We start from the raw sequence: 27,700 nt of genomic DNA, 5'->3' as shown, positions 1-27,700 counted from the left end.
ACAATGGAGACACGACGATCCAAAACCTATGGGATGCAGCAAAAGCAGTTCTAAGAGGGAAGTTTATAGCAATACAAGCCTACATCAAGAAACAGGAAACATCTCGAATAAACAACCTAACCTTGCACCTAAAGCAATTAGAGAAAGAAGAACAAAAAAACCCCAAAGCTAGCAGAAGGAAAGAAATCATAAAGATCAGATCAGAAATAAATGAAAAAGAAATGAAGGAAACAATAGCAAAAATCAATGAAACTAAAAGCTGGTTCTTTGAGAAGATAAACAAAATTGATAAACCATTAGCCAGACTCATCAAGAGAAAAAGGGAGAAGACTCAAATTAATAGAATTAGAAATGAAAAAGGAGAAGTAACCACTGACACTGCAGAAATACAAACGATCATGAGAGATTACTACAAGCAACTCTATGCCAATAAAATGGACAACCTGGAAGAAATGGACAGATTCTTAGAAATGCACAACCTGCCGAGACTGAACCAGGAAGAAATAGAAAATATGAACAGACCAATCACAAGCACTGAAATTGAAACTGTGATTAAAAATCTTCCAACACACAAAAGCCCAGGACCAGATGGCTTCACAGGCGAATTCTATCAAACATTTAGAGAAGAGCTAACACCTATCCTTCTCAAACTCTTCCAAAATATTGCAGAGGGAGGAACACTCCCCAACTCATTCTATGAGGCCACCATCACCCTGATACCAAAACCAGACAAAGATGTCACAAAGAAAGAAAACTACAGGCCAATATCACTGATGAACATAGATGCAAAAATCCTCAACAAAATACTAGCAAACAGAATCCAACAGCACATTAAAAGGATTATACACCATGATCAAGTGGGGTTTATTCCAGGAATGCAAGGAGTCTTCAATATACGCAAATCAATCAACGTGATACATCATATTAACAAATTGAAGGAGAAAAACCATATGATCTTCTCAATAGATGCAGAGAAAGCTTTCGACAAAATTCAACACCCATTTATGATAAAAGTCCTGCAGAAAGTAGGCATAGAGGGAACTTTCCTCAACATAATATAGGCCGTATATGACAAACCCACAGCCAACATTGTCCTCAATGGTGAAAACCTGAAACCATTTCCACTAAGATCAGGAACAAGACTAGGTTGCCCACTCTCACCACTATTATTCAACATAGTTTTGGAAGTGTTAGCCACAGCAATCAGAGAAGAAAAAGAAATAAAAGGAATCCAAATCGGAAAAGAAGAAGTAAAGCTGTCACTGTTTGCAGATGACATGATACTATACATAGAGAATCCTAAAGATGCTACCAGAAAACTACTAGAGCTAATCAATGAATTTGGTAAAGTAGCAGGATACAAAATTAATGCACAGAAATCTCTTGCATTCCTGTATACTAATGATGAAAAATCTGAAAGTGAAATTAAGAAAACACTCCCGTTTACCATTGCAACAAAAAGAATAAAATATCTAGGAATAAACCTACCTAAGGAGACAAAAGACCTGTATGCAGAAAATTATAGGACATTGATGAAAGAAATTAAAGATGATACAAACAGATGGATTGGAAGAATCAACATTGTGAAAATGACTCTGCTACCCAAAGCAATCTACAGATTCAATGCAATCCCTATCAAACTACCAATGGCATTTTTCACAGAACTAGAACAAAAAATTTCACAATTTGTATGGAAACACAAAAGACCCCGAATAGCCAAAGCAATCTTGAGAACGAAAAATGGAGCTGGAGGAATCAGGCTCCCTGACTTCAGACTATATTACAAAGCTACAGTAATCAAGACAGTTTGGTACTGGCACAAAAACAGAAATATAGATCAATGGAACAGGATAGAAAGCCCAGAGATAAGCCCACACACATATGGTCACCTTATCTTTGATAAAGGAGGGAAGCATATACAGTGGAGAAAAGACAGCCTCTTCAATAAGTGGTGCTGGGAAAATTGGACAGGTACATGTAAAAGTATGAAATTAGAACACTACCTAACACAAAAATACACAAAAATAAACTCAAAATGGATTAAAGACCTAAGTGTAAGGCCAGACACTGTCAAACTCTTAGAGGAAAACATAGGCAGAACACTCTATGACATAAATCACAGCAAGATCCTTTTTGACCCAACTCCTAGAGAAATGGAAATAAAAACACAAATAAACAAATGGGACCTAATGAAACTTAAAAGCTTTTGCACAGCAAAGGAAACCATAAGCAAGATGAAAAGACAACCCTCAGAATGGGAGAAAATATTTGCAAATGAAGCAACTGACAAAGGATTAATCTCCAAGATTTACAAGCAGCTCATGCAGCTCAATAACAAAAAAAAAACAACCCAATCCAAAACTGGGCAGAAGACCTAAATAGACATTTCTCCAAAGAAGATACACAGATTGCCAACAGACACATGAAAGAATGCTCAACATCATTAATCATTAGAGAAATGCAAATCAAAACTACAATGAGGTATCATCTCACACCGGTCAGAATGGCCATCATCAAAAAATCTAGAAACAATAAATGCTGGAGAGGGTGTGGAGAAAAGGGAAAACTCTTGCACTGTTGGTGGGAATGTAAATTGATACAGCCACTGTGGAGAACAGTATGGAGGTTCCTTAAAAAACTAAAAATAGAACTACCATACGACCCAGCAATCCCACTACTGGGCATATACCCTGAGAAAACCATAATTCAGAAAGAGTCATGTACCAAAATATTCATTGCAGCTCTGTTTACAATAGCCAGGACATGGAAGCAACCTAGGTGTCCATCGACCTATGAATGGATAAAGAAGATGTGGCACATATATACAATGGAATATTACTCAGCCATAAAAAGAAACGAAACTGAGTTATTTGTAGTGATGTGGATGGACCTAGAGTCTGTCATACAGAGTGAAGTAAGTCAGAAAGAGAAAAACAAATACCGTATGCTAACACCTATATATGGAATCTAAAAAAAAAAAAAGGTACTGATGAACCTAGCGGCAGGGCGGGAATAAAGATGTAGACATAGAGAATGCACCTGAGGACACGGAGCGGGTGGGGGAAGCTGGGGCGAAGTGAGAGTGGCATCAACATATATACACTACCAAATGTAAAATAGGTAACTAGTGGGAAGCAGCCGCATAGCAGAGGGAGATCAGCTCAGTGCTTTGTAAGACCTAGAGGGGTGGGATAGGGAGGGTGGGAGGGAGGCTCAAGAGGGAGAGGATATAGGGATATATGTATGCATATGGCTGATTCACTTTGTTGTACAACAGAAACTAGCACAGTATTGTGAAGCAATTATACTCCAAAAAAGATGTATTAAAATAAATTAATTAATTAAAAATTTAAAAAGTAAAAGTAAATAAATAAATAAAATTGTGCAAATTAATCGTATTAAACAACTAGGTCAAAGCAGAAAAACAGACAAGGTAAAATAGCATTAGGAGTTAAGAAGAAAGTACTGTAGACTAAAAGGAAATACAATTTTTATTAAATATTTGCCAATCATCAGGCAGGGGTAAGCTAATATGAGTGAAGAAAGAACCAGTAAAAAGGAATATGAATGTACAGCCTAGAGGGAAAAAAAGATAATTGTAGAATAAAAGTCTCTCAAGAGAGGAGAATGGATGAGCTAGGATCCAAGTAATGATCGGAAAGATTAGTTTTAAAGGGTAAAAAGGAACACCACTTCCTTTGAAACTGAAGAAAGAGATGAGAAGAAAAAGTCAAGGACAGAAATTCTAAGATACTTATTGCTGACCCTGAGAAATTGCTGACAGCTTAATGCACTCTTTAACACTTGAGTTTGCAACAAAACAATAATGTTCAGACCTGTTTTCCACGAGCATAAACTTTTTCTTTTTTTGGCCGCACAGCATGCAGGATCTTAATTCCCCGACCAGGGATCGAACCTGTGTCCCCTGCAGTGGAAGCACAGAGTCTTAACCACTGGACTGCCAGGGAATTCCCAAGCATAAACTTTAGATTACTTGTCAGCATTACACCTACTCTGTTACCTTTACACACACTTATGAAATAACTACAGCACAGTACCATCCCTCTAGCAAAGTGCCACACTAGCAAAGCTATGGCTAATATATGAATCATGTCTTTGATTTCAGACTCTACTAGCTGAGGTTTCAGACCAAATCTTAGTTTCTAGGACTCATGACTTACAAATTAATGTTAACATGCGTTTAATCTTTGCTCCTGTCTTTGAATTATACATCAAAGTAAACGGTATATGGGTTACAGAATTTCTCTTACTTTCAAAACTGACATGACTGGTATTTCTCAAAAAATCAGCCTGTCTGTATGTCATAGGTCCAGCATATCAAGTGATTGAAATTGAGATGGCTGCACACACACATTAAGTACTTCCCAACTGCCTACACAGCACTTCAAGATGGGCGACTCTGAAGAGTTTGCTGAGGATATCAAATGCACCATAAGAAAAGCCTGCTGCCGGGATTAACAGATACAAACTACTATACATAAGACAGATAAGCAACAAAGATTTACTGTATAGCACAGAGAATTATATTCAATATCTTATAATAACCTATAATGGAATATAATCTGAAAATATATATATAACTGAATCACTTTTGCTGTATACCTGAAACCAACACAATATTGTAAATCAACTATACTTCAATTAAAAAAAAAGAAAAGCCTGCTGCAGATTTTTCAAGTGAATGCTAAGGGATGCCATGTTGAGTGTTTTCCAGAAATTAGTAGTTTTACAAGCAATGTAGCTAATTAGCTCATCAGTCTTCAATGGAAGTGTTTCCATAAACATTCTGCCAGCTACAAGACACCATGCATGCATGTTAAAATGTGTTTGAACAAGAGTTCATCATCCTCTTTCTAATGAAGAATGAACTGCAATTCCTAAAGCACACTGTACTTGGTGGAAAAGATTATAGTATTTGTGACTTTATGCTTATCTAAGAACACTCTTATAATAACAGTTAAATACACACAACATCAACATAGCAATAGATGGAAATAACAAGGCAGCAGCTGTTGCCTTTGAAACCATATATAGGCTGTGAGTAAGTGGTGGTAAACACCAAACATTTTATCTAAGTCCTAACTGCAAGGTTGTTGAGCAGAGTGGCTGCAGCTAACCTGTTACTTAGGGATGGTTAACTAAAAATGAACTGCTATTTTCTTTTATTAAAAAATGTTCCATAGGGAATTCCCTGGTGGTCCAGTGGTTAGGACTCCGAGCTCTCACTGCCAGGGTTCAATCCCTGGTCAGGGAACTAAGATCCCCGCAAGTCATGTGGCACAGCCAATCAATTAATCAATAAATAAAAGGACTAAAATTTAAAAACAAGAGAGAAAGAGAAAGCAAAAAACAACCAAAAAAAAAAAAATGTTCCATAGATCTGAGTTTCAAAAGATAAGATCTTTCAACTCAGGTCACCCGAAATGGACACCAATAAATTTCTTAAATCTCTACTTTCCCTAGGAAACAACTTATTTCCCTTTACCAAAAAAAAAAAAAAAAAATGCATTGAATAATCAGGAAGGCAATAGGTAACATTTTAAAGGTTCATTATTGTAAATTCTATAATGGCATTTGTTGTTTGAGTACTCAAGTATTCTGATAGGAAGACTAATTACACTTTCAAGAAACCATTTTCCAGGAATAACACTTTCTAGAAGTAATTGTTTTCTCTGACTAATATGGATGATAGTAAGTCTTCATTCTTAATTCTTGCTGTGAAAAAAAATGCAAACCTAGGGTCTTGCAAATCATGAAGATAAAGAACTATGGAAATGTAGAAAGAGGGATAACTTTTTTAAATACCCTGAATACATATATTATGCACAAGAGGAATGTGTACATTTTGCTTGTTTACTTCTCACTGGGAAGGGAGATAGTCCCCTAGCTACAAGGCACATCATCTACCCTGCTAGAAATACTCATGAGCCATGCAAAGTGGGGCAAGTTGTCAGCTGCTGCTGGCCTAAGCTTTACAAACATGCCGTTAGTTGGGAGGCTCCTACATTAATAGACTAGATAGCATAGCATTTCTTTTAGTATAAAATACCTAGCCCCATATTTGAGAAGAAGAGCTATATTAATTAGAGGGCCCCTGAAGGATTAAAAAGCTCCTCATTTATTGGCTCATGGTGGCCTTGGTGGAGGCCCACAATTAAAAATAGATGGGGAAATATTTTAGCAGTGGCAGGATTCCAACAAATTTGCAAGTCCTCTCCCATCTGACATACATAAATACGAAGGCCACAGTACATGTTTCCAACTGCTGGCTCTGGTAGGCATAAACTGCCAAGACTACTGATGTTAGACTACACGTTCCAGCTCCAGAAAATTTAAACCGAAGTATCAATATATGAGGATTTGATAGGTGCTCTGCTCCACCTGTGTAGGCACCTTGGTTTGTATGGCAGTGTACAAAAGAGTTGAATTGTAACCTTTCTATGAACACTATTGAAATCTCAAATTAATTATCCCTTTATACATTAAGGAACCCATACTTTTATATCTAAAAATGTGTAATTTTTACTAAGAATCTAAAAATGTGTAATTATTAAGATAAAGCAGTTAATGTTTACATGAGAAAACTAAATATTATTTTTAAATGTTCTAAGGAAAAAGACTCTGATTTAACTGACAAACCTTTAAGACTTTTGCTAAACCCAGATGAGTAGTTATCTTTTTTCCAAACAGCAAAACTAATAATATCTTTGTTTATTATTTATCTCTAGAATTTATTATGAAAGACAGTTCACGATGTTAACAAAACTTCAAAGTGTAGTTATCCCAGCCGCCACAATAGACCATATATCACTATACTTATCTTTCTACATATTAGAAAAAGTAGCATCTATAGAATTAGAGACCTGAGAACAGCACATATTCCTAAATGTTTATGAACAGAAAGTATGTATAATCTCTGTTAAAACAATTCTTTGTTGTTTGAAATTTTGTGTATTAACAGCAAATGCCATATACTGTGTCACACCACTTTTGTAAAATTTGTCTCTAACATAAGCCAAATAAAGTACCATAACCTTACCATTATAAGGATCCCAAAGAAACAGGCCATGTGTGTTTGCATGTCTCAAATGTTTCCCTCTTTTTAAAATTACTATCCAAAGTTTCATTTCAGAGGTAATACCTCAAGAAGTGCCAGTCTTAAAAAGACAACTGCATTTCTACACACCCACAACACCAGAAATATAATTGATTTGAGTCCAGAAGCATACCTATATGTAAATGGAACTTTGGCATTTGACTAAAGTGACATACCAAAACTGTTTTTCAAAATAGTTGCGCCAATTTACATTCCCATAAGCAATGTATAAAAGATACTATTGCTTCGAAGTCTTTGTAACACGTTAGACTTTTAAATTTTTCCCAATTGAATTGCATAAAATGGTATCTCATTTGCATGTCCCTGATCATTAATGAGGTTGAACATCTCTTTGTATTTTTGTTGGTACTTATTCTTCTGTAAAAACCTTTGCATGCCCATTTTTCTTTTGTCTTTCTTATTGATTTATGAGAGTTCTTTATGTGTTCTTGTTATTAATCCCTTGTTGTGTTTATGCCAATATCTTTTCTAAGGGTGTCTTTTCATTTCCTTTAAAAATTTTTTTGATGTAAGAAAGTTCTTAATTTTGGTATAATAAAATGTCAGTCTTTTCTTTATAGTTTTTTGTTTCATGTTTAATAAATCCTGTTGAACATCCAAAGCCTTAAAAATATTCACCCTTATTTTTCACTGAGTTTTTAATTTTTAGATCCTAAATCCACCTGAAGTTGACTTTTTTGTATACGATTATAAGAAACCAAATGGCAGAGAGACTGAACAAGAGAGAAGCCAAAAAAATGGCAGCTGAGAGAATGAGATGTTAAGCAAAGAATTTTTCCCTCCTTCAGGAAGTCAGAGAGATAAAATTGGAGTTCTGAGACTGCCTAAGATGAAATGTCCTGTTAAATATCCTATACTTTCAATTGAGACCTCTGAGATGCTACAGCCAAGAGTAAGGGTTAGCTAGAAATAGAATAATCTTTAAAAATTAATTCTAAACTTTTCATCCACAATGCCCAGCATTTGATCAAAAACTATCCAAGACACCAGGAGACAAAATCAGTTACTTTAAAAACCAAAAGGAAAAAACAGACAATAGAAACAAACCTACAGGAGAGCCATATATTGGACATGTCAGATACAGGAATTAACTGTAATGGAGATGTTCAAGAAAAGTAATGGCAAGACAAAATTTCAGCAGGGAACTAGAATTTGGAAAGAAATTAAAGAAAACTATTTCTATTTCTATTTTCACAGATATAAAAACTATTTTTAAAAAACAAATGAAAATTAAAGAAATAAAAATGCATAATAACTAAAGTGAAAAATTCACTGGATGGACTTAAAAATAGACTGGAGAAGTCAGGGAAAAAGTATCATGAATTTGAAGGTAGATTTAATATTAAAATGTTTTAAAGTACCATTTACAATATCATTAAAAAAATGAATTACATGTTTTTGAATCAGAAGACTCATTACTATTAAAATGTCAGTTCAGCACAAATTGATCTATAGATCCAGTTTAATCCCAATCAAAGTCCCAGCAGGCTTTTTTGTAAAAATTGAGAAGCTGATTTCAAAATTTTATGGAAATGCAAGGGACCTAGAATAGCCAAATCAAAATAATTTTTATTTCAATACTTACTATGATATACAGTAATCAAGACAATGTGTTATTGCTATAAGGATATGTGAATCAATGGAACAGAAGAGAGTTCCAAAGGAAACTCACACAGATATGGTCAACTGATTTTCAGCAAAGGTGCAAAAGTGATTCAATTAAGAAAGAGTAGGGTTGTGAATGTTTTTTTCAATAAATGGTACTGGAACCATGAAACTTCCATATGCATCTATATGATGTTGGATTAATTTTATTCCCATATGAAAAAAAAGTGAATCATGACCCCTAATTCACACCATTCATAAAAATTTGTTTCCAGATGGATTGTAAAGGTAAAACAATAAAGCCTCTAGATGACAATACAAGAGGATATCTTCTTCAGTTCGTAATAGGCAAAATTTTTTACAAAACAGAAAAATCTCTACCCATAAAGGAATAAAATGATTAACTTGAATTTATCAAAATTACTTCTGAATATCAAAAATGCTTAAATTAATGAAAGGGAGAAGATTCTTTAATATCTACAACTAAAAAAAGACTCATAACAAGAACAAATTAAAACTACAATGGGTCTCCCAAGGCAATAGAAATAAAAGCAAAAATAAACAAATGGAACCTAATCAAACTTATAAGCTTTTGCACAGCAAAGGAAACCATCAACAAAACAAAAAGACAACCTACAGACTGGGAGAAAATATTTGCAAACAATGCAATCGACAAGGGATTAATTTCCAAAATATTCAAACAGCTCACTCAACTCAACAAAAAAACAAACAACCCAATCAAAAAATGGGCAGAAGACCTAAACAGACATTCTCCAAAGAAACATACAGATGGCCAATAGGCACATGAAAAGACGCTCAGCATCGCTAATTATTAAAGAAATGCAAATCAAAACTACAATGAGGTATCACTTCACACAGGTCAGAATGGCCATCATTTAAAAGTCTACAAATAACAAATGCTGGGGTTTCCCTGGTGGCATAGTGGTTAAGAATCCGTCTGCCAATGCAGGAGACAAGGGTTCGAGCCCTGGTCCGGGAAGATGCCACATGCCACGGAGCAACTAAGCCCATGCGCCACAACTACTGAGCCTGCACTCTAGAGCCCGTGAGCCACAACTACTGAGCCTGTGTGCTACAACTACTGAAGCTCATGCACCTAGAGCCCATGCTCCACAACAAGAGAAGCCACCGCAATGAGAAGCCTGCGCACCACAATGAAGAGTAGCCCCCACTCGCCGCAACTAGAGAAAGCCCGTGTGCAGCAATGAAGACCCAACACAGCCAAAAATAAAAATAAATAAATAAATTTATTTTAAAAAAATAAATAACAAATGCTGGAGAGGGTGTGGAGAAAAGGGAACCCTCCTACACTGTTGGTGGGAATGTAAATTGGTGCAGCCACTCTGGAAAACAGTACAGAGATTTCTTAAAAAAACTAAAAATAGAGTTGCCAGGTGATCCAGCAATCTCACTCCTGGGCATACATCCGGAAAAAACTCTAATTCAAAAAGATACATGCACCCCTGGTACTTCTCTGGTGGTCCAGTGGCTAAGACTCAGCTCTCCCAATGTAGGGGGCCTGGGTTCGATCCCTGGTAAGGGAACTAGATCCTGCATGCCACAACTAAAAGATCCCACATGCCGCAATGACGACGTGGCACAGCCAAATAAATAAATAAATAAATGTTTGTTAAGAAAAGATACATGCACCCCAATGTTCATAGCAGCACTATTTACAATAGGCAAGACATGAAAACAACCTAACTGTCCATCAACAGGTGAATGAATAAAGAGGTAGTATATATATACAATGGAATACTGCTCAGCCATAAAAAAGAATGAAATAATGCCATTTGCAGCAATATAGATGGACCTAGAGATTATCATACTAAGTGAAATGTCAGAAAGAGAAAGACAAATACCATATGATATCACTTATATAGGGAATCTAAAATATGATACAAATGAACTTATTTACAAAACAGAAACAGACTCACAGATATAGAAAACAAACTTATGGTTACCAAAGGGGAAAGAGGGTGGGGGAGGGATAAATTAGGAGTTTGGGATTAGCAGATACAAACTACTATATCTAAAATAGATAAACAACAAGGTCCTACTATATAACACAAGGAACTATATTCAGTATCCTGTAATAAACCATAATGGAAAAGAATATGAAAAGAATATATATGTATAACTGAATCACTTTGCTGTACACCAGAAACTAACACAACACTGCAAATCAACTATACTTCAATTAAAAAATAAAGAAAAAAAAAACTACAGTGGGATACCACCACATACAGTTTAATTAAAACACTGACACTTGTTAACACCAAGTGAGCAAGAATATAGAACCACTGGAATTCTTATACCTTACTGATGAGAGTGTCAATTGGAAAATCCACTCTGGAAAATTGCTTGGTACCGTCTATTAAAGCTGAGTGTATACGTTATGACCCAGCAATTTCTTTCCTAGGTATAAACCCAACAGCAATGTCTACATTCATGCACCAAAAGTAATGCATACATAATAGCAATGTACATTAAAGCCAAAAACTGGAAACAACTCAAATATCCATCAACAGTAGAGTGGATAAATAATTATGACCTATTCATCAATGAAAACAAATGAACTACTATATGGTAAGACACATTGAGCAAAAGAAGCCAGGCTCAAGAGACTGCATACTGTATGATCCCACTTACACAAAGTTCAAAAAGAGGGGAAAAAAACTAACTTATGTAATAACCAGGATAATGGTACTTGTGAGGTGAGGGAGTAGTAAGTGGCACAGGGGGTGCTTCTAGGGTTCTAGTAATGTTCTGTTTCTTGATCTAGGTGGAGGTTACATTAGTGTATTCACAATGAAAATGTATTGAGTTGTTCATGATAATATATGCACTTTCTGTATATATGTCATTCTCAATAAACCACTAAAAAACCATACATATTGTATAAGCAATTGTGTGACTTAGAAGCAATGTCTGCTGTAGGGGAGCAGAGGCTACACAAAGGTAGTAAATATGCTATAGGCAAAATATATAATCTAGACATTATAAACAATTCTTAGCTAATTCCTAGGTCACTGTAATGTGAATATGCTAAAACTATTTAAATAAATACCAGATTTAATACTTAACCATTGTATAAGACCATGAGTGACCATATATAATCACTACGTGGACCACGTTTTCTGGATCTTGACAGTTTCACCTTTCCTTTCACCATTCCCCCCCCAATACTACCCATACCTATCTTCTACAAGCATATTCTTTAGGTAACCAAAGGCCCATTTTATTTATCACTTTGACTCTCTAAAGCCACTAAAGGCAGTAAAACAGAATAAAAGAGAATCCTATAATAAGGCTATATAAATTACACTATGTTTTTATTAGAAAAAAATCTCTAAATTACTCTCAAAATTCTTCTTCTTGAAAATAAGTCAATATATATATAAATAAAAATATCCTCTACTTCCAATATTTTTCACTTTTTCAAATGCATTAAACATATCATTTGCTCTTTACTAGTCCTTCACATTATACCACTAGACAAAGCCCTTAAAAAACAAAGAAAAGAAAAAAAGAATGAAAGCAGGAAAACTTTAAAATATGTTTCTAGTATCATACAGAATTGCTTGGATCAGAACTCATTCTCCTGATACTTCAACTCCACCACTGAGCTAAAATTCCTTCCAAGTCTTAGAGAACAGTGCTCTTACTGTCACCATCTCTGCTATCCATAGGATAAGCATTGGCCATTCCCCAAATTCCAGAACCACTTGCCATTTCACTGCTTTCTTCCTACACTCTAGTGGCAGTAGTTCAATTTGGCAGTTTGTCAAAAAGATTCAGAGTATAAAGCACTTGGTGATCTTTAACCAAATGTATTTGTTGTGTATACAGCATATGCCATATATATGTATTTCACACATTATAACAGAACATAGTGAAGGACACAATGCATAATCCTAGAATCCAAAGACTTCTCTTTGAGAACTTTTCCTTAAAATAATTTACTTTTATTGAGCTAAAAGTGTTGATTACTTTTTTTAAAAAAAGCAAATACCATTTCTTGACAATTATTACAATTATTGTTCCCTTCTAAGAAAGACCAATGGCTTACAAATTTATTGCCACGTGACTTGTGGAAACTATGTTGTCAAATAGATCACATTTTCCGAGAGAAACAGTACCAAATAGGGTTCATATTCCTTCCAAAGACTTAGAAAAGGAACCAGGAGAGATAATTTTTCATAAAAGCAAAGATAAAACCATTATAAATTTTTATAATATAAAATGATAAAATGATGTTTAGATTCTTTTTTTATTTAATAAACATTTATCAGGTGTCTGTTATATGTCAGGCATTGCTAATCAAATAGACTTGGTGCTTGCCACCTTGAAGAAATTGAGTCTAGGGACTTCCCTGGCCATCCAGTGGTTAAGACTCTGCACTTCCACTGCAGGGGGCATGGCTTTAATCCCTATTTGGGGAACAAAGATCCCACATGCCACGTGGTGTGGTCAAAAAAAAATGCAAGAAATTGAGTCTAGATTTATTGAACAAATAATCAATGTCTGGTGTATGGGGTGGTAAGTGCTATGAAAGAGAGATGCCTAGTCTGTCAGGACATAGAAGAAGGGCATGTATATCAGCATCAAGGTATCAGTAAACACTTCCTGTGAAAGATGACCTGGGCTGAGTTTTGCTACATAAGAATTGGCTGAGTGAAAAGGGCAATCCAGGTGAAGGGAATCGCTGGTAACAGGCACAGAAGCATAAAGCAACACGTACCATTCAAGAAGCTATGAGGCCTTACTTGGAAGAAAGTTTGAAAGGGGAACAGAATCAGGAAATGAGAAGGGAGAGAATAGTAGAAGCCAAATCATGGAATGTTGTGGTAGCTAGGTTTAAAAGTTTGAACTTTATCCAGAAAGACAGTCCCCTAATCCTTCAAAGGTTAATAAAATGATTTTAAGCAGGGAAGTAAAATGAGTATACTTTCATTTTTGAAAAACATGTTTGGCTTTGGTATAGGACAAGGCTAAGGCAGTAATCCAGAATTCAGAAGGCAACATTAGGAATGGAGACGAGAGAACAGATCTGAGAAACAAAAGGAGATAGAATTTGTTGAACTTGGAGGCTAATTGGAAGAGAGGGTAGAATAAAAACGAAGAGTCTAACTGACTTGGTAACTAAGTGGATGATGGTACCAGAGCAGAGAAGATAGGAGAAAGAGTGGGTCTGAGGTGGTAGGGAGCAGGGAGGAATGATGAATTTATTTCAAATTACCTTAGGCATTATGTTTTCTATATATTGTCCAAAGAATCCCTTTAATATATAAATCATATATAACTATAGCAAAAAACTCCCCTGTATTTGACTTAAAGTTTATTGTGGCTAGTATATTCATTTTAATTATTTAATTAGCAAAAATTTCCTGATTTTCTTAAAGTTATGTTTGGGATGGGGAGAGGAAAATATTTGAACACCCCTAGTCTCTTTTACAAAGCTGAACAGGAAAATTTGCTTCCTTATCCTCTCAAAATAGTTCCTAGCAGCAAGCTGATGTATAAAATCATTCCATTAACTAAAGAATATTGTGCAGTTCTTTATAAAACAGCCTGCAAATGAGACATTCATTATAATAAAACTGTTCAAGATATCAAAAGGTGAAACATACACTTTTATTATGTAATATTTTTGTGTGTGTGGTTTTTTTTTTTTTTTTTTGGAGTGTAGTTGATTTACAATGTTGTGTTAGTTTCAGGTGAACAGCAAAGTGATTCAGTTATACATATGCATATATTCATTCTTTTTTAGATTCTTTTCTTATATAGGTTATCACAGAATATTGAGTAGAGTTCCCTATGCTATACAGTAGGTCTTTGTTGGTTACCTATCTTATATATAGTAGTGTGTGTATGTTCATCCCAAGCTCCTGATTTATCCCTCCCCACTGCGTTTCCCCTCATTATGTAATGCTAACATAGCAGCAACATGAGTTATACATAGTTTATGCAAAACAATTTTTATGTTTAGGAAATCTAAACCTCCAGAATAATGAAAAATAAAAAATGTACATCTGAGGTGGCCAGGTCTGAAACTTCCATCTCCAACTGTTTACAAGGAACTTTATAATTTGTTTATGTATGGGAAAATATGTCTTCAGCTTCATTAGTCACTTCTCATTTTACGACAAAAATTGTACATTTCTCTTTGTTTATTATGGATAAACCTATGGCATGAGGGGACCTGAACAACTAAAGGAAGAACCAGGAGGGGGGTCTGAGTCTTGGAGCTGCCTAATGAGCCACTCTGCCTCCAACAGCTAGCTCCTCAGAGCTCTACAAAAGACTAACTAAACTCAAGTCAGCTAAAACACAACACTCAAATCTAATTCGGTAACTAACATCAGGAGCAGTTTGTTCCTGAGCAGGACCAGAGTACTCACTTTCTTTGCGAACTTCCTCAAGTGCCCCAGTAAGCTCTTCCTTTAAAACTGTGGCTTCTTGAGCAATCTTCTCTCCCTTGTCTAATAAATTCCAAGTTGCTTCCTCCACAGAAGCTAGAAGGACTCTGGCTCTTTTTGAACGTCCTTTTTTCCTGTTGGAAGGATTCTGGGGACAATTTACAAGTGTAGTAACCTAAAATTGGAAAAATACAAGTCACTCATTAGACAAATTGTGAGAGGAACACAGCCCTGGGATATCATAGCCCAGAACAAAAGGAAGTATTTCTTAATAACATGATTCATTCCCAACACTACTGGTACATTCCCAAAAGTCAGGTCAAGGCACCAAGAGCAGTATTACCAGCTACCACAGAGTTCCTAACTAAAGACAGGAAGGAAGGGAGGGAGGGGGGGAGTGAGGAGGGGAAGGAGGAAGGAGGGATAGAGATTGAATCTCATCAAGTTTTACTATTGGACCAATGCAAAATACACAATACTCAATATACACATATATATTATTTGATATATATATAGCAAATGATTATTTATATCACTTTGTAGCCAGCAATCTATATTAAGAGGGAGGCAAAAATAATTATAATTAAGTCAATAAGTATTAATATATGTAGGTTAAGAATAGAGATTACTAATGTTGGGGCAGGGGTTGCAGAACCACTCTGAAACATGTAGAACCGTGGTTAGTTCAGAAGGACAAAACCCAAATCCTTACTATGATCTACATTCTGGCCCTCTGTAAACTCTTTTACCTGTCTCCCACACTCTCCCCAACTCAGTTGGCCTCTCAAGCAATCAGGTCCTCCTCTAAGTGCCCTATCAAGAGGCCTTCCCTGACCACCCCAATCCCCACCCTCTCCCACTCTGTCCCCTCACTATACGTTATAATTCTTCAGAACATTTATAGAGCCTAACATTTTTTATTTGTTCATACATGTTTATTGCATCCTTCTAATACTAAAATCTAAACTCCATGAAAACAGGAAATGTGGTTTGTTCTCCCTCACTCAGAACAATCACAAAGTAGTTGTTCAATAAATATTTCTTATATTAATGGCTTAATGAATGGGGTAGTTGAACAGAGGGACGTTTTAATGTCTATATTTTGAATTGCCTGAATATGTTAATAATGAGCATGTATTACTTTTGTAAATTTGTTTAAAATAAGAATAAACTCATGGGACTTCCCTGGTGGTACAGTCGTTAAGAATCTGCCTGCCAAATGCAGGGGACATGGGTTCAAGCCCTGGTCTGGGAAGATCCCACGTGCCACGGAGCACCTAAGCCTGTGCGCCACAACTACTGAGCCTGCGCTCTAGAGTCCACGGGCCAAAACTACTGACTCTGCGTGCCACAACTACTGAAGCCCGCACACGTGAAGCCCGTGCTCCACAACAAGAGAAGCCACCGCAATGAGACGCCCGCGCACCGCAAGGAAGAGTAGCCCCCACTTGCCACGACTAGAGAAAGCCCACTCACAGCAATGAAGACCCAACACAGCCAAAAATAAATAAATAAATAAAATTTTATTTTTTTAAAAAAAAGAATAAACTCATGATAAGAGCATTGTTTGGAGATAGAAATTAAGCACTTATATTTGGAAACAAAACCTTATACAAAATTACATTGTGAAAAACATCCATTTCTTAATTAAACCTTGAATTCCAATTTTAAAAATTTGGTTAACATTTTCATAAGCAAACCTGGAAGATCCCCATTGCAGAGGAAGAAAGAAAAAAAAAAACTTTTATCCAGTATTTAAAATAGAAGACCTGAAACTCTTATTGAAAGCTAGGCTGGTGCATGTCATCAAATAGCCGAGGCTTTTAACAAATATGCACCACATCTTTGACAACAGACTATACATAATCCTTCCTGCTCTGCAGTCCCTGGAGATTTTGCTTGTTTATTATTAATGGAGCATTAAGTATTTGTTTATTTGGTTATCTGGACCCAGTTCTTAGCCAGGAACTGAGAAAGAACTTACAAGCTATGGGGGAAATATGTGGATGAAAATTGTTTTTGTCTGCTCTGCTATTGCCTTCCCCTGTCCAAAAGACCCTCTTCTTTATTCTAATTTGCTTTATTCCCATATTCACAACCCAGACTGGAGTTCCTTGTAGCAAGCCTTTATTTCCTTTCTTGGAAAATGAGAATAACCATATTATCCTATAAGATTATATGAAGTTTAAATAATATAAAGTGTTTTTTAAGATGCATAACATGACACAAATATTGGATGCCATTTAATGTGTGTTTTCTAGTCCATTCCCCATGGAATCCTTGTCAAAGATGTTCTCTCTGGGTCTACCCATATCTTGCTCTTAGGGTCCCCTGTGCTAAATGTGATGAAGTCAATTAACAAAGCACATTCTATGTGCTTTACAAGCAGTCAAGTAGGGCCATGTGTCTTCATCATGCATTATGTAAAGATGATAATAAGTCTGATTTATTACATGGGTTTTCACATATTCCAAAAGACAAATATCTCGCTATTATCAATCTAATTTATATATCAAGAGTTAAAAGATACTTGCCCAGATTAAGATAAATTATAGCACCTTGTTTAAAGCCTTTGTCTAAAACGAACAATAAGTATCATTGTCTAAAATGTTCCTTCAGAATTTATTTTAAGTGCCACAATTCATGACGCTTCCCACTGAACATTCCTCTCTTATTGTTTAGATCCTCCAAGCGCCAAATGTTTTCCATAGAATAGCCTGAGCTTTGAAATTAAAATGAGCATTCCAGAAATGCTTCGTTCCTTATAATAAATGCCAGAGAAGTAAGAAATGTGAAAAGAACATTGTGTAAGAACATTGTGCTTCCATCAAAAAAAAAATGCAATTGCAACTTGTTCAAGTTTAACCTTTCTTTTTAAATACCCCAACATACAATAGTTATTTAATATTGATTAAACTAAAGTCATGATGCTTTCAATGATTCATTTTATTTCAGAAAGTAAATATGGCTTGGTAAGCCTGTAGGGAAAAAAAAGAAAGCTTTAACTTTTTTTTACCCCAAATCACCTACGGGGATCTAACCGACTCCCATAGGTGACTGTGACTCCTGAAAGTAGATGATTCTCACCAAGGGTTGGAGGGTGCATATGTTATTTGAAAAGGTCTCCCATCTCTTCAAGGAATACCAGCAAACAGTAACATTAGCCCTGAAGTTATTTTGTAAAGTAATTCATATTTCTTTTTTCAATACAAAATCAGTTATATTTTTACAAGGAACACAAAAACTTTAGTTGGAATTTACAGCAAAGATTATTCTAATGTAGGCTCCAAGCCCACATCTTGCTAGCCTTTCTTTTATCACTGTGCACAACTGATCCCTTTCCCTCTTTATCAAACCTTAGGGGGGTCCCTCTAATATGGATAATCTTTGACTTCAGGTGTGCATCTCTTTTTTTTTTTTTTTTTAAATTAATGGACTTTACTTTTTTTTTTTTTTTAAGTATTTGTTTTATTTATTTATTTATGGCTGTGTTGGGTCTTCGTTTCTGCACGAGGGCTTTCTCCAGTTGCGGCAAGCGGGGGCCACTCTTCATTGCGGTGCGCAGGCCTCTCACTATCGCGGCCTCTCCTGTTGCGGAGCACAGGCTCCAGATGCGCAGGCTCAGTAACTGTGGCTCACGGGCCCAGCCGCTCCGCGGCACGTGGGATCCTCCCAGGCCAGGGCTTGAACCCGTGTCCCCTGCATTGGCAGGCAGACTCTCAACCACTGCGCCACCAGGGAAGCCCAGGTGTGCATCTCTTAAAGAACTTGGGTTTATTCACTTTTCTTCAGTCTATAAATCTGTATTAGGCTTCATCATAGGTACAGAATGAGCTCCCCACTGAAGTAGTCCTAAATTAGAGACTTTGAGTAATATAAAAAGAAGAAATTCCCTACTTTATTCATTCTGCACATGTATAATTCCATAAAACCAGGTGTATTTTAATGGTATGTAATATTTATATATTGAAATTTAGAGTACCAAAAAATAAAAGGGTTTTCTAATCTTTCCTAATTCAAGTGTGCTTCCCTAGTTGCTCCAAACATACTGAAAATTAAGTTGTCCAAAAGACCCTTCTTCAAGTCATTGATAATTTCAACTGTTCCTTATTTCCTACAGAAGCAACTTTCACTGTGTTAACAAAAGTACTGGGAAAGACTGAGGTGTTGAGAACCCAGAAAATACATATCCTTCGATTAACATTCAGCACTCCCCCAAAACCAAATACAATTTTCTTTTATTTCCTTTTAAGCCAATAAACATTTATTGAGCACATATTATGTTCAAAACAATACCCTAGCCATTTAGAAAATAAAGATAAGGAAGCTTCAGTATGGTGATGTGAAGGGTACACAACTAGCTGCAATATAAAAGGCAGAATAACTGCTTAAACTTATAAGTAAAGAGAAAGTGCTGAAGAGATGATAAACATTCACAAGGATTAAGTAGCGCTTCCAAAAAGAGCTTTTAAAGACAGATGGTTTTCTGGCATGAGAGATAGAGGGGAAGGCAAGCCAAGTGAAGGGGACCATGTACAAAGGGGAAGAGATGGAAATTATTTTTGTCTGAGAGTAGCAGATAGTCAAGTTTGGCAGACTATGGGGTAAAAACAGGAAATTGGGTTACAAATAAGGCTAGGAAGTAGGTGGTAGCTTAAATACAAAAAGTCTTGAAAGTCAAGGAAAGAGTTAATATTCAATTTAATAGGCAATAGACACTTCACACAGTATACCCAAAGTGGAAACATTCTTCCATAAACCTGCCTTTCTTCCATCTGTTTCTTACCTCAGGCACTGACACCTCTAGCCTAAGGCAGAAACCCAGAGGTCATCTGGGCTACTCCCTCTCTCTCATCCTCCTCTCCAGGTTCTTTATATTGTCTCTTTAAAAGCTTTGTTGCTGAAGGACCTTCAAGATGGCGGAGGAATAAGACATGGAGATCACCTTCCTCCCCACAAATACATCCACATGTGGAACAACTCCTACAGAACACCTACTGAACACTGGCAGAAGACCTCAGACTTCCCAAAAGGCAGGGAACAGATGCCCTCAGGCACCCTACACGCAGAGGCAGGGCTAAATCCAAAGCTGAACCACAGGAGCTGTGCGAACAAAGAAGAGAAAGGGAAATTTCTCCCACCAGCCTCAGAAGCAGCGGATTAAATCTCCACAATCAATTTGATGTAGCTTGCATCTGTGGAATACCTGAATAGACAAGGAATCATCCCAAAATTGAGGTGGTGGACTTTGGGAGCAACTATAAACTTGGGGTTTGCTTTCTGCATCTAATTTGTTTTTGGTTTTATGTTTATCTTAGTTTAGTATTTAGAGCTTATTATCATTGGTAGACTTGTTTATTGATTTGGTTGCCCTCTTCCTTTTTTTTTAATATAAATTTTTTTTTCCTTTTTCTCTTTTTGTGAGTGTCTATGTGTATGCTTCTTTCTGTGATTTTGTCTGTATAGCTTTGCTTTTACCATTTGTCCTGGGTTCTGTCCATTTTTTGTTTTTTGGGGGGTTTTTTTGGTATAGTTTTTAGCACTTGTTATCATTGGTGAATTTGTTCATTGGTTTGGTTGCTCTCTTCTTTCTTTCTTTCTTTTTTTTATGACTCTTTAATTTTTTTATTTTTAATAATTTTTTTATTTTAATAACTTTGCTTTATATTATTATTTCTTTCTTTCTTTCTTTTTTTTCTCCCTTTTCTTCTGAGCCATGTGGTTGACAGGGGCTTAGTGCTCCAGCCTGGTGTCAGGCCTGAGCCTCTGAGGTGGGAGAGCCAAGTTAAGGACATTGGTCCAGCAGAGACCTCCCAGCCCCACATAATATCAAACAGCTAAAGCTCTCCCAGAGATCTCCATCTCAACGCTAAGACCCAGCTCCACTAAACGACTAGCAAGCTACAGTGCTGGACACCCTATGCGAAACAACTAGCAACAAAGGAACACAACCCTACCCATTAGCAGAGAGGCTGCCTAAAATCATAATAAGGTCACAGACACCCCAAAACACGACACTGGACGCAGTGCTGCCCACCAGAAAGACAAGATCCAGCTTCATCCACCAGAACACAAGAACCACTCCCCTCCACCAGGAAGCATACACAACTAACTGAACAAACCTTACCCACTGGGGGCAGACAACAAAAACAACGGGAACTATGAACATGCAGCCTGCAAAAAGGAGACCCGAAACACAGTAAGTTAAACAAAATGAGAAGACATAGAAATACACAGTAGATGAAGGAGCAAGGCAAAAACCCACCAGACCAAACAATTGAAGAGGAAATAGGCAGTCTACCTAAAAAAGAATTCAGAGTAATGATAGTAAACAGGATACAAAATCTAGGAAATCAAATGGAGAAAATACAAGAAACGTTTAACAAGGACCAAAAAGAACTAAAGAGCAAACAAACAATGATGAACAACACAATAAATGAAACTAAAAATTCTATAGAAGGAATCAATAGCAGAATAACTGAGGCAGAAGAATAGATAAGTGACCTGGAAGATACAATAGTGGAAATAACTACCGCAGAGAAGAATAAAGAGAAAAGAATGAAAAGAATTGAGGACAGTCTCAGAGACCTCTGGAACAACATTAAACGCACCAACATTCGAATTATAGGGGTCCCAGAAGAAGAACAGAAAAAAAAAGGGGACTGGGAAAATATTTGAAGAGATTATAGTTGAAAACTTCCCTAATATGGGAAAGGAAATAGTCAATCAAGTCTAGGAAGCACAGAGAGTCCCATACAGGATAAATCCAAGGAGAAACATGCTAAGACACATACTAATCAAACTATTAAAAATTACATACAAAGAAAAAATACTAAAAGCAGCAAAGGAAAAGCAACAAATAACATACAAGGGAATCCCCGTAAGGTTAACAGCTGATCTTTCAGCAGAAACTCTGCAAGCCAGAAGGGAGTGGCAGGACATATTTAGAGTGATGAAGGAGAAAAACCTACAACCAAGATTACTCTACCCAGCAAGGATCTCATTCAGATTTGATGGAGAAATTAAAACCTTTACAGACAAGCAAAAGCTGAGAGAATTCAGCACCACCAAACCAGCTTTACAACAAATGCTAATGGAATTTCTCTAGGCAGGAAACACAAGAGAAGGAAAAGACCTACAATAACAAACCCAAAACAATTAAGAAAATGGTAATAGGAACATACATATCGATAATTACCTTAAATGTAAATGGATTAAATGCTCCAACCAAAAGACATAGACTGGCTGAATGGATACAAAAACAAGACCCATATATATGCTGTCTACAAGAGACCCACTTCAGGCCTAGGGACACATACAGACTGAAAGTGAGGGGATGGAAAAAGATATTCCATGCAAATGGAAATCAAAAGAAAGCTGGAGTAGCAATTCTCATATCAGACAAAATAGACTTTAAAATAAAGACTATTACAAGAGACAAGGACACTACATAATGATCAAGGGGTCAATCCAAGAAGAAGATATAACAATTGTAAATATTTATGCACCAAACATAGGAGCACCTCAATACATAAGGCAAATGCTAACAGCAATAAAAGGGGAAATCAACAGTAACAAAACCATAGTAGGGGACTTTAACACCTCACTTTCACCAATGGACAGATCATCCAAAATGAAAATAAATAAGGAAACACAAGCTTTAAATGATACATTAAACAAGATGGACTTAATTGATATTTATAGGATAATCCATCCAAAAACAACAGAATGCACTTTCTTCTCAAGTGCTCATGGAACATTCTCCAGGGTGGATCATATTATGGGTCACAAATCAAGCCTTGGTAAATTTAAGAAAATTGAAATCGTATCAAGTATCTTTTCCGACTACAATGTTTTGAGACTAGATATCAATTACAGGAAAAAATCTGTAAAAAATACAAACACATGGACGCTAAACAATACACTACTAAATAACCAAGAGATCACTGAAGAAATCAAAGAGGAAATCAAAAAATACCTAGAAGCAAATGACAATGAAAATACGATGACCCAAAACCTATGGGATGCAGCAAAAGCAGTTCTAAGAGGGAAGTTTCTAGCAATACAATCCTACCTCAAGACACAAGAACATCTCAAAAAAACAACCTAACTTTACACCTAAAGCAATTAGAGAAAGAAGAACAAAAAAACCCCAAAGTTAACAGAAGGAAAGAAACCAAAGATCAGATCAGAAATAAATGAAAAAGAAATGAAGACAACAAAAGCAAAGATCAATAAAACTAAAAGCTGGTTCTTTGAGAAGATAAACAAAATTGATAAACCATTAGCTGGACTCATCAAGAAAAAAAGGGAGAAGACTCAAATCAGTAGAATTAGAAATGAAAAAGGAGAAGTAACGACTGACATTGAAGAAATACAAAGGATCATGAGAGATTCCTACAAGCAACTATATGCCAATAAAATGGACAACCTGTAAGAAATGGACAAATTCTTAGAAAAGCACAACCTTCCAAGACTGAACCAGAAAGAAACAGAAAATATAAACACACCAACCACAAGCACTGAAATTGAAACTGTGATTAAAAATCTTCCAACAAACAAAAGCCCAGGACCAAATGGCTTCACAGGCGAATTCTATCAAACATTTCGAGAAGAGCTAACACCTATCCTTCTCAAACTCTTCCAAAATATAGCAGGGAGGGAGGATCACTCCCAAACTCATTCTATGAGGCCACCATCACCCTGATACCAAAACCAGACAAAGATGTCACAAAGAAAGAAAACTATAGGACAATATCACTGATGAACATAGATGCAAAAATCCTCAACAAAATACTAGCAAACAGAATCCAACAGCACATTAAAAGGATCATACACCATGATCAAGTGGGGTTTATCCAAGGAATGCAAGGATTCCTCAATATACACAAATCAATCAATGTGATACACCATATTAACAAACTGAAGAATAAAAACCATATGATCATCTCAATAGATGCAGAGAAAGCTTTCAACAAAATTCAACACCCATTTATGATAAAACCCTCCAGCAAGTAGGCATAGAGGGAACTTTCCTCAACATAATAAAGGCCATATATGACAAACCCACAGCCAACATTGTTCTCAATGGTGAAAAACTGAAACCATTTCCACTAAGATCAGGAACAAGACAAGGTTGCCCACTCTCACCACTATTATTCAACACAGTTTTGGAAGTTTTAGTCACAGCAATCAGAGAAGAAAAAGAAATAAAAGGAATACAAATCGGAAAAGAAGAAGTAAAACTGTCACTGTTTGCAGATGACATGATACTATACATAGAGAATCCTAAAGATGCCACCAGAAAACTACTAGAGCTAATCAATGAATTTGGTAAAGTTGCAGGATACAAAATTAATGCACAGAAATCTCTAGCATTCCTATACACTAATGATGAAAAATCTGAAAATGAAATTAAGAAAACACTCCCATTTACCATTGCAACAAAAAGAATAAAATATCTAGGAATAAATCTACCTAAGGAGACAAATGACCTGTATGCAGAAAACTCTAAGACACTGATGAAAGAAATTAAAGATGATACCAACAGATGGAGAGCTATACCATGTTCTTGGATTGGAAGAATCAACATTGTGAAAATGACTCTACTACCCAAAGCAATCTACAGATTCAATGCAATCCCTATCAAACTACCACTGGCATTTTTCACAGAACTAGAACAAAAAATTTCACAATTTGTATGGAAACACAAAAGACCCCAAATAGCCAAAGCAATCTCGAGAAAGAAAAATGGAGCTGGAGGAATCAGGCTCCCTGACTGCAGACTATACTACAAAGCTACAGTAATCAAGACAGTATGGTGCTGGCACAAAAACAGAAATATAGATCAATGGAACAGGATAGAAAGCCCAGAGATAAACCCACACACATATGGTCACCTTATCTTTGATAAAGGAGGCAAGAATATACAGTGGAGAAAAGACAGCCTCTTCAATAAGTGGTGCTGGGAAAACTGGACAGCTACATGGAAAAGTATGAAATTAGAACACTCCCTAACACCATACACAAAAATAAACTCAAAATGGATTAAAGACCTAAATGTAAGGCCAGACACTATCAAACTCTTAGAGGAAAACAAAGGCAGAACACTCTTTGACATCAATCACAGCAAGATCCTTTTTGACCCAACTCCTAGAGAAATGGAAATAAAAACAAAAATAAGCAAATGGGACCTAATGAAACTTAAAAGCTTTTGCACAGCAAAGGAAAGCATAAACAAGATGAAAAGACAACCCTCAGAATGGGAGAAAATATTTGCAAATGAAGCAACTGGCAAAGGATTAATCTCCAAAATTTACAAGCAGCTCATGCAGCTCAATATCAAAAATCAAAGAACGCAATCCAAAAATGGGCAGAAGACCTAAATAGAGATTTCTCCAAAGAAGATATACAGATTGCCAACAAACACATGAAAGAATGCTCAACATCATTAATCATTAGAGAAAGACAAATCAAAACTACAATGAGATATCATCTCACACCGGTCAGAACGGCCATCATCAAAAAATCTACAAACAATAAATGCTGGAGAGGGTTTGGAGAAAAGGGAACCCTCTTGCACTGTTGGTGGGAATGTAAATTGATACAGCCACTATGGAGAACAGTATGGAGGTTCCTTAAGAAACTAAAAATAGAACTACCATACGACCCAGCAATCCCACTACTGGGCATATACCCTGAGAAAACCATAATTCAAAAAGAGTCATGTACCAAAATGTTCATTGCAGCTCTATTTACAATAGCCAGGACATGGAAGCAACTTAAGTGTCCATTGACAGATGAATGGATAAAGAAGATGTGGTATATATATACAATGGAATATTACTCGCCATAAAAAGTAACAAAATTGAGTTATTTGTAGTGAGGTGGATGGACCTAGAGTCTGTCATACAGAGTGAAGTAAGTCAGAAGGAGAAAACAAATACCATATGCTAACACATATATATGGAATCTAAGAGAAAAAAAAATGGTCATGAAGAACCTAGGGGAAGACGGGAATAAAGACACAGACCTACTAGAGAATGGACTTGAGGATATGGGGAGGGGGAAGTGTAAGCTGTGACAAAGTGAGAGAGTGGCATGGACATATATACACTACCAAATGTAAAATAGATAGTAGTGGGAAGCAGCCACATAGCACAGGGAGATCAGCTCGGTGCTTTGTGACCACCTAGAGGGGTGGGATAGGGAGTGTGGGAGGGAGGGAGACGCAAGAGGGAAGAGATATGGGGACATATGTGTATGTATAACTGATTCACTTTGTTATAAAGCAGAAACTAACACACCATTGTAAAGCAATTATACTCCAATTAAGATGTTAAAAAAAAAAGAAAGAAAGAAATGCAGTATCTTGCAAATCAGGGTTGAGAATGCAAATTGTTTCCTAAAAGAAAAAACTCATATGAAAATCACTAACCACATTCGTTCAGCCTTAACTTGCAGAGCACTCAGTACTATAATAATATATATATGCATATATATATATATATATATATATATATATATAAAATATATATATGTATACACAGTTGACCCTTAAACAACATGGGTTTGAACTGCAATCAACTTATACATGGATTTGTTTAAATAGTAAATACTACAGTACTACACCATCCGAGGCTGGTTGAATCTGCAGCTGAGGAACTGTGGATACTGAGGAACCATGGATGCAGAGAACCAACTGTAAGTTATGTGCAGATTTTTAATTGTGCAGAGAGTCAGTGCCCCTAACCCCCACATTGTTCAAGGGTCAATGGTATATCCAAACTCAGCTATAACAAAGTTAAGCAGCTTTCCCAGAGATAAAAAATTATGCCTAGATTATAACAAACTGTGTCCTGGTTCCAAACACCCTAAAGGAGAAGCACTAGCCCTTGAAAAATCTCATTTCTCAGGCCATGCTTCCTAGTGTCCCAAAGCCATTTCTGGGTGGAACAGAATCACCTGGCATGAGACTAACCACAGGCTTGGAGAGGGAAGGGAGTGGGGGTGGCTAGACCTAAGTCGAAGTATGGGAGAGGCAGATCTTCTTCAGAAGAAATGCACTGGTCACACAAGACAATCACTCTTGAGAATCCCCTTCAAGGACTCAGTTGCAGAGCAATGATATGAGCATCAGTTTGGAAACTCCTGGTGACTTCACCACTTAAGCACCACTCAGAATGTAGCTAGAGATATAGGGCAGTGGTTTTCAACTCTGGCTACACAAGGTTGCAGTTTAAAAGTTGAGGTTTACAGTCTCCTACACCAGCTTCTCAAACTTTAAAGTGATACAAATCACCTGGGATCTTATTACACCATAGATTTTGATTCAATGGATCTGGGGCAAGGTTCTGCATTTTTAGGAGTTCCCACATGAGCCTGATGGTGGCAGTCCATGGACAAAACTTTGGTGGCAGCAAGGTCCTACTCTAGTGACTGTCAATAGAATCACCTGGGAGGCTTTCAAAAATACTGTTAATGGTGTCCTACTCCAGAGATTCTGATTTGATTG

The 27,700-nt window shown here is 36.4% G+C and overlaps 1 protein-coding gene across 1 annotated transcript in view; it reads right to left on the bottom strand.

Moving 5' to 3' along the window:
* The window catches only part of CTNNA3 (catenin alpha 3), a 1,728,069-nt gene that overhangs the window by 1,598,806 nt on the left and 101,563 nt on the right, over positions 1-27,700 (bottom strand). The window contains exon 4 of the mRNA XM_061197871.1: positions 15,169-15,361. Within this exon, the coding sequence (XP_061053854.1) occupies positions 15,169-15,361 (193 nt within the window). The remainder of the gene's footprint in view (positions 1-15,168; positions 15,362-27,700) is intronic.

The sequence above is a fragment of the Eubalaena glacialis genome, chromosome 1 (genome assembly GCF_028564815.1).
Source record: "Eubalaena glacialis isolate mEubGla1 chromosome 1, mEubGla1.1.hap2.+ XY, whole genome shotgun sequence".
Taxonomy (NCBI): domain Eukaryota; kingdom Metazoa; phylum Chordata; class Mammalia; order Artiodactyla; family Balaenidae; genus Eubalaena; species Eubalaena glacialis.
This window is presented reverse-complemented; position numbering and strand designations above follow the sequence as displayed.